General features: G+C 47.2%; 1 protein-coding gene across 1 annotated transcript in view; it reads left to right on the top strand.

Moving 5' to 3' along the window:
• Positions 1 to 856: 856 nt before the first annotated feature.
• The window catches only part of ephb1 (EPH receptor B1), a gene marked incomplete at its 5' end in the record, with an annotated part of 141,711 nt that continues 133,474 nt past the window's right edge, over positions 857 to 9,093 (top strand). The window contains one exon of the mRNA XM_079284599.1: positions 857 to 917. Within this exon, the coding sequence (XP_079140725.1) occupies positions 857 to 917 (61 nt within the window). The remainder of the gene's footprint in view (positions 918 to 9,093) is intronic.

Raw genomic sequence — 9,093 nt, 5'->3', positions numbered from 1 at the left:
GATTCACTAACGCTATGAAAGAACATCCTCATCGCAAATGATGTTTGCACTCGTGTGAGCAGAACGAGAGAGAGAGGGGGGGCCACACCGTGCAATGGGCTCCTTCAGACATTTTTCTACAATGTCTGGTGTCAACAAGGTGGGGTTGGCAAACTGTCCCTTTTTAGCAATGAAAATAGAGTAAAATACCAATTATTTGTGTAAGCCATTTGATTTGTATGTCTTAGTTCAGGATGATATTCATGTGCAGCACACATTTCCAACAGGGAACGTGAACAGGCCATATGGGAGCCTGATGCATTGTTCAACAGCAGCATTATCGTGAACCACAGGCTGACAGGCCACTGGACCAGTACACAGTCGTTTAGATCGTCTCCCACGGGGGATGGACTTGGCTCCGTGCGCGCTTGCTGTGCAGTAGCGGAAGTCACCCGAGTGGTGGCGGTATTTCCCTTCGGTGAAGCGGACGCCGCTTCAAATAGGTCAAGGAAAAGTTTTGTGTTTTGACAATGCGAGCTGGGCGGAGCGGTGGGGCCGCTGATTGGCTAGCGAGTTTCAGCTCTGGGTCGTTGATTGGCCCCAGCGCTCTAATGGGGCGTTGAGCAGGCAATGTCGGGCCCCCCCCCCCCACCACCTCCTTCTCCCCCTAACGCCCCCCCCCCCCCCCCTTGCTCCTCGCACCCCTCAGCCCCTACACTCCGCTGACTGTCACACATTGTTTACTACGGCTTGAAATGTGACTCACAACACAGGCTATCTGCTGGAGTACCGCTCTGACAACTGAGGGAGCCTTTTTTGACGCGCGCCGTGCGTCTTGGTAATTTGGGGACGGGCCGTGGAGACTACCTTTTCTGCCATGACAGTGGATTTGTTTGCGCTTTTATGCGTGCTGGTCACCACATCCTCCGCGATGGAAGGTAATTAAAAAAAGATTTGTGATTATTGCTTGTTGTAGATCTTGTTTGAAATGCTCGTCTCCAAGACGCGCCGTTTTTTTTTTGGGGATGCTTGCAACGTTTCTTTTCTTCTGTTGGGCAGCGCTGCGCCGCTGGCATAGGGGTACAGGGATGTCAATACACGTGGGTCGCAGCAGATCGCCGTGGTAATCCCTTTATTTCGGCGCGCCAGTCCTCCCACTCCGCTGCTCGTCACTGGTGTCGCTTGTCCACGTGAAGAGCATGCCTTTAAATGTGTTTAGTCGCATCCGATAGTTTATCAGTGGCTAGAATATGTTTCTCTCACTCTGAAGCCTTCCTCGTTCTATACATCAGGAGTGCAGGACAGGAGGAGTCTCCTCCATAAATATTATGCTATTTTAGATTTGCATTATCCCATGAGCAATTACTTTTTCACAGTGGGGAAACGAAGGCTACATTTTATGAGCCTGTCAAACCTCCAATGTTCCCGATGAAACACTATTTCCAGAAGCCCCTGAGCATCATTCAGTGGCATTTTAAACTGCTGAGACAAACGCTCTTAGATTGTGGATTGCACTGATTTAGAAGTCTCCCTTTTAACCTGGATTTAATGAAGCTGTACAATTCTCTTTTATTATCTTTGGAAATCAACCAGTCGATTAAATAACAAACTAAAATAACAACAACAAACACTCTGCCTCAACCCTTTTTCTCAGGCTGTCCCTTTATGTTTTTTTTCTCTCCATCCATCTCCATTCCCTTTCTCTCACTTCTTGTGTTTGTGCATCTCCTATTTCCTCATTTCTTTCTCGTGCGCGCTCTATCTGGACAGGCGGCAATGCCACTAGTAGGCTAATATCTCCTCAGTTAAATATGTTTTTCATTTCCGCTGTGGCACCCTGGGGACCCAAACACTGGCTGTAGCCTCAGACATTGGCTGATGGATGGATATCCCGGCAGCATCATGGATATATGGTTTCTTTTCTCCTTTTATTGTACAGTATCTCATACTCTCCAATAAAACATACAGAGGAACACAGCGGCTTCCCACGGCTGTATGTGCCCCCTCCCTGTGGCATAAATAAGTAAATCAGAAGCACACATGAAATGAGTTTTCACATGCATCTTTCCTCTTTAATCATTTACAACTCTGCTCCGCCGCTGCTCTCAGCCTCGCCTGTGCTCTGTAATTCGGCGGTGGCTTTCTTGTTTGTCCTCGTCACATTTCAACACAGCCATATGGATGCCCAGCCCAGGCCTACAATTGCTACCCTTTTGTTAGGATGGATATTTTGAGGTTCAAATGTTTACCCTGTGTGAAATGAAGACAGACATGTCAATCCGGGGAGACGAGTGGAGGACGGGAGGGAGGAAAGACGTGTCCCCGCGGGGAAAGGAGTGTGGGATTTCTCCTCTTAAAGATGGGATCAGAAAGAAACAGATGGGCAGAGAGATGGCTCATGAGTTACCTCGGTAACAAGGATGAAAGTGATTTCCTTGTTTGGCTCGCTAATTGAAAGGAGGTTGTCCCATGGGCTGGTTAAAATCTGCACTGATCTGAACTCCAATCTGTTGCTTTTATTGTGTGTGTGTGTGTGTGTGTGTGTGTGTGAGAAAGAGAGTGGAGCCATTGACCACATTATCCCTGCCTCTCCAGTCACCCTTAATCTGATTAGGAGCCCAAATCAGCCGATAATCACAAAGTGTCAGCGATCTGTGCGCGTGTGTTTGTTACTTTATAGTAAGGAGCAGCCGTGACCATATGGACACATACTTGCCATGAAATGAACAAATTATTTGACCTCCTTACACATGCTTACAGTCACAGTAAACACCCCACATAATTGATGACCTGACAAACTCGGGGGGTGAATGGATAAGATGGGAGGCAGTTTAGCAGTACAGACAAATGAGATGGAGAATTGAAGCTTAAAGACGCGGTGGCCAGTGTAAAGGTGCCTGTTTGTGCGGTGATGGACCAAAACAGTTTGAGTGTAAAGTTAATTATAGGACTTCAAAGTTGTTGGATTTAAACTCTAGGCGCAGCTACCCAGCACACACACACACACACACACACACACACACACACACACACAACACACACATGAAGTCATGATATCTGCCAACAAAAGTGCATTTGCCGACAAGTTATTGGAAGGGCAGTCAGACCGAAACAAAAGGGCTAACGGAGAGGAGGAGAGGAGGAGGAGAGGAGGAGAGGGAAGACGGGATTTGCATGCCATTAGAAAAAGAAGCTTGTGCAGCTCTCTGCTTCACCCTCCTTTGTCCGTCTTCTCTCTACATTTTTCCCATATCATCTTCCCTCTGCCTACTACACCTCCCTTTCCCCATTCATTTCTTCATCCTGCTCTGTCTTCCACAAGTCTCGTCACTAATCTCCCCCATTCCGCTCTTGTCTCTCCGCGCTCCTCGTCTCCTCCCTCCCTCTCTCTCTCGCTCTCTCTCTCTCGCTCGCTTCGTGGTGTGCGGATGGTTCTTGCCAACAGCAGCAGTAATTCTCCCCTACTTACAGAGCCATTGCTTATTTCTTTTTGCCCTTAAACCAATTAGACCTAGATAAGCCCGCGCATTTAACTGCCTGGAACTGGGTGGTGGAGGTTAGAGGAACGGATGGAAGGTGGGGGGAGGGATGAAACAGCGGTTGGAAGATAGACCTGGGAGGGAGGCAGATACAAAAGATGAGAGGCCGATGTCTGACACGTCAGAGTCCCACGCAGGAGCAACATTCAGTGTGATAAGATATCACTAATGTGCAGTAACCAGTCCGTTAGGATGTTGTGTTAAGTACCTGTGCTATACTAAAGCAATGCTTCATCCTCAGGGGCCGAGGGGATGCAATGTAGGATGTTTTAGCTTCCTGAATAAACAATATTAATGATTGCTGCAGTACCAGATAATAGTCATGGAGGTCAGAACCGCACGTTGTCAGTATACATTAATAAGGAGTGTTAGTGTGAGAGTGGAATATTGATTTGAAAGGTTAGAGGACTTCGTGTTGAAGAGCAAGTTCCAGCCTCCATCTGAGTAAGAGTCATGGCTGCCCTGCTGAAGTTCCCTTGAGCAACACACTGACTCATCTCCAGAGGCACTGTCTCACAGCTGACCCGGTGCTCTGACCCTACTGTGGGAGAGGTCAGAATCAGACTCTTGGGTTCATAAAATATCACATTATTGGTATTCTGCTGGTGAATTCCTGCTGGAAGTTGGAATTAATTAATTAATAATATCCACAAAAATCTGTCTTAAAAAAAACAGCAGTTTCAAAATCGTGCTTCATTTTGACATATTCCACATCAAGTTGAAATGTTTTGTTGTTTTTCTGAGGGGCAAGTCACATCGTCATCTAAGAACACTGCAGGTGCTCAGGATGGTCCGACATGGAGCTGGTCTGAAAACGATTACCAGTTGCTACACAGACTTAATTCTAGCAGTGGCGGCTGGTCAATAGAGGGCCATGGGGCATGGCCCCACCATGAGCCACACAAAACAAAACAATAATTATAATAATCATAAATTATACAAATTGTAAATATTTGTGTTTTTGAACTGTGGAATGTACCCAGTAATGTGTGTAAAGTATGATATCTGCGCAAAATATATGCTTTTCCTGCTCGTGCTCTCTGTCTGTGTGCACGACACTCTGAGAACGCGCAGTTTGGGGGGCCTGATCGTTTTGGCCCAAAAGAGACGGGTCTTATGAAGCAGTTTAGCCAATTGCTGATTCAAGATATAAATGAGTGGCATACAATTGAGCCAATCAGCGCCCTCAAATAGATTCAGCTTGGGGCCAGAACGATCAGGCCCCCCTCGCTGCGCGTTCTCGTCAGAAGTCTCTACAGGCACCCGCGCCAGCGCGAGCACTCCTCCTCCAAGACCCGTTTGAGAGGAGAACTTTGAGGAGATTCTGCAGCCAAAGAGCTGATATCAGATCAGCCTGACCTCACAATCAGACAGCAGACTCACGGGAAAGGGAAGCAGTACATGCGAAGCTTCACTACTAGCTATACACCAGACAGGTTTGGCTAGCTGGATGACGTCATGCTAATCATTTATTTAGCTTTTTAAAACAACGGGGACGGATCCAGCACGGACAGTTACGGGAGTGAGGGATGAGGAGGTAAGGAAACATGAGAACACCAGGGTAGGGAGTGAGGGATGAGGAGGTAAGGAAACATGAGAACACCAGGACACACATGGAGAACTCTGTCAAGCTACATATTAGACAAAGTGAACATCTTTTCTTCTACCTAGCTGTCCTCAGTCTCATCTGCTTAACTTGGTCATGGAGGCATCAACATGTAATAGAGATGTTAAATTAACAGTGAAAACTCATCATAGCTTAATTTAACATCAGTATTCATAATTACACTTCATGTTTACTTCTCCTGATCTTTACCTCCTATAACAAGGTCCATAGGGGCATCTCAATAAATGAACATGTTATATTATGTTATATAAGTGTTATTTACTGATTCTTTTCGTGTTGGAATAAATGTTAAATATTTAACTGCCAAGTAATAATGCGTGTTTGATACTTACATTTTTTTTGCATTAAATCATACTGGGATGTTTGCTGAAATTGATAGGATGGCCCTACCTAGAACATTTTCCACCAGCTGCCACTGAATTATAGTATTGAAAACACAGCACTTATTGATATAGAATGACTTTGCGAGACTAATTCAGTGTTGAGTTATGAATTCTTCACCGCTCTATGAGCCGTGCGTCCATGTGAGCTCACCAGCTGTGCAGAGGTGGCAGTCTGTGAAACGAGTCCTGTTGAGTCTCTAATGGATGTGTGTGCGAGATTGCTCCTTTCCCCCTGCTCTCTTATTTCAAATGGTTAGAAAAGAGAAGAATGAAAATGTAAGCGCAACACAGGCCCACGGGTCGAGGTGGTAGTACGGAAAAGACATGAAGGATTACGTGTGTATACGGCTGATCTGGGACAACCTGAAGTAGAATTCAATTTCCACTTTTCTTCTTTTACCGCAGTGTGTGTGTGTATTGTACGTTTGGGTTGTCTGTGTCGTCAGTCGAGTGCTAAAGCCATTATGGCAGGCAGGGGCAGCAGACGTGGCCTCATCCCATAATGGAGGCTTTATTTTGTCCACAGTGAAAAAGACGAGTCGGTGTTAAGGTGTGCTTACGCGGCCGACTCAGCTATGACGACCCCTAGTGAAAACCCCTGCCTGCAGCTCATGTACCTGCAGTGCTGTAAACGTGTTGCATTGCCTTTTAATGTGAAAGTGTTGCGCTTGCATGCAGTCAATGAGACAATGTGGCAATAATCTGTGGTCTGTGCAGGTTCTCTTCCACGTATTGCAGTACACCGTATACTGTAGTGCGTATTTTCTGTTGGACAGTAGGATTGCTGAATTCTCAATCTCTCTTTTTCTCTCTCTCTCTCTCTCTCATATGCACATGCACACATGCACACACACTCACACATAACTCATACGCACACACAAAGTCCCCCTCACTGCTCACCTTACCCCAGAGACATCTGAGCCTTGGGAAGGCCAGATGGTGGATGCAGGTTGGGGGCTGGTATGCATGTGCACATTTTTGTGTGCGTCTCGTTGTGAGAATGAGTGGAGAGAGAGAGAGAAGAGGAGGAGAGCAGCTTGTGGTGTACTGTATGTGCGTCCGTTCCAGCCTCTCTTATCGGTCTTGTTTTCTTTCTCTCGCCGAGTGTATATTTTGTGTTCTGTACCATGTTGTCCTCCCGTGTCTTCCACACATTCCCGTGTCCTGGGATTTGCCGAGGAGATGCTATCAGCAGTGTTAGGTTCCGCCCGTCTTGCTTGGCGCTTCGGCCCTTATCGGAGCAGGTGACTGACTGCAGGGACGAAGGCTAAGGCCTTATCAGTCCAATCTCGGGGATAAGCGGGCCCACTGCGTCAGCAACATACGAAACACATTCGAGCGCAGGAGTGAAAGCGTTGACGCTCGCGACACGGTTCAACCTCAAACTGTGTGAGTCATCTGTTTTCTGGTACAGCCAGTTCTCTCACATGGCAAACGCACAACATGGACACACACACAGACATACTCATCGTGGCTTAATGTGCACAAGAGCACAAACTTAGACATAAACCTCCGAGCCACACCAAGTGGAAAATGGCAATACGAGTAATTGATTGGGAGCAGTGACCCAGCGGTCCCACCACTCAAGGATGGTGGTGTGAAAAATGCGCTTTTCTCATTCTTTTTCTGTCTCTCAGGCTTTTTCCCTCCATTATCACCTGTCCTAGAGATTGGGCGACAGTTCGACAGTCAGCAGGAAATGGGAGCCTCTTCGATATTTTGTTGCTGGCGAGAAGAGAAAGCATTGATTAATCAAGTCTTATTTCCCGTGTTCACGCAGCCTGGTTCCTGCGGGCCTCTATGCTCGCAGCCTCTTCCACACCATGGTCCTTTAAGACCCCCCCCCCAACCCCCCCCCCCCACCCCCCACCCCCAACCCCCCCCCCCCCCACCCCCCCCCCCCTGAATTGGCCTCGGCCAGATCCACAAAGGCCTGTTTTTGACTCGACTTCCTGGCCACTTCTCCTTGCCTTCTAGATTGTTATTTCTTTTCCCCAATGAATCTTAATTAAATCTGAGAGTTGCAAGCTACACCCCCTTCTCACCCACCTCCTCTCCCAAACCTTCCTGCCTGGGAATAATTGGCTGTTTCAAGCGGCTTCTCTCCCTCTTTTATCCCCTCCTCCCTCCCTCACCTGCCTCGTACCCCCGCACTTTTTTTTTTGTGGAAAACAGATGCATTTATGAAGCATTATAGGGGACATACAAGGGGCAAAAAGTGAAACATGAGTCTGTTTCTGAAGAGGTAATAGACGCAGCATTGGCAGGAACAGGAAAGGGGTTAAGAGACTGCTGGGGTTGGGCTTGTAGGAACAAAGGGCTTCATTTATGATTGTTATAATGAGATCTGTTTTTGAGTCAAGCCCAGAATGATTTCATTTTACTTTTAAGCCCGGCTCAGGCTTAAGGGCTGCAAGCAGGAAGGCTGCGGGGCAAAGGCTGACTAAGGAGTAGGAGGAGGCAGGTAGAGTGGTGCTACGACTTTCGATGTGTGGGAAACCTTTTAAAGTCCACAATCAAATCGATTTAGCTCACGGTGTACACCACACACTGTGTTTATACAACAAATTCCTTGCTTCTGGAGCCTAAATGTCCAATATGTGAAGTTGCTACCGTACAGGGAAGAAAAAACAACAACTTTGTGGTACTTTTTGAATTTTAAGTGAATCAGCAGCCCAGAGGATGCTGCGTCTCCAGCGCTCAGAGGAATTAAAGGCAGAACATTAATAGGGCTGAAATTACGGATGGTGGTGGAAGCTGCTCCACTTCTGATTAAATAAAAGCTGGCTCCTCCACAGGCTGTTTCTCACAGGGACTGACAAACACACACACACACACACACACACACCTACACACACAGGGTCCTCTGTGCGAGCTGGACAGTTGATTGGGTCCACAAGCACAGATATGCATCGACAAGAGCCTCAGCACTCACACATAGGCAGCCATACACACACACACACACACACACACACACACACACACACACACATCTTTGATGTGTGGAAAGGAAATGAGTAGCGACGGAGAGCTAAGGGCCTGGGCCTGGGGCCTGTCCCATTATTAATGAGTTAGAGCCAGTGCCTCTCCCAGGTTCAGGGCATGTGGACATATTTCGTCATTCCCCTGCCCCTCTCCTCACCATAAATGTAATCTCTTATTAAGCATTGGCTTCTTGGCAAGTGAGGGGCAGATAGAGAGAAATTGTGCATGAATTATTCTTTTGTGTCACCGCGCGTGTCTGCGTTATGAGAAATGAGAAATGAAAATTGTGTGGTGGAGAGAAATGAAGTGCCGGCTCAGTGCAAAATGGAATGGTCACTTCTGAGAAGGACACTGATGGGCCAATAAGTAGCAATAGTGGGAGGGCAGTTTTCACCCCGCATAACACTCCTTCTGCCAGGCAAATGTCTGCCTGTCCTGTGCTGTCCACTTCTCTAGCTTAAAGAAGAGAGATTTTTGGAGGTAATTAGCTATTGATTTGAAGCACAGAGGGTAATGGGAGATGAGTGGACAGCGTCTCCATCTAGCAACAGTTTCCTGGCTGGCTAGAGTACAACTAGAA

Source organism: Melanostigma gelatinosum (assembly GCF_949748355.1).
Source record: "Melanostigma gelatinosum genome assembly, chromosome: 15".
In the NCBI taxonomy this organism is placed as follows: Eukaryota; Metazoa; Chordata; class Actinopteri; order Perciformes; family Zoarcidae; genus Melanostigma; species Melanostigma gelatinosum.
The sequence above is the reverse complement of the archived record's forward strand: the minus strand, read 5'-3'. Positions and strand labels throughout refer to the sequence as shown.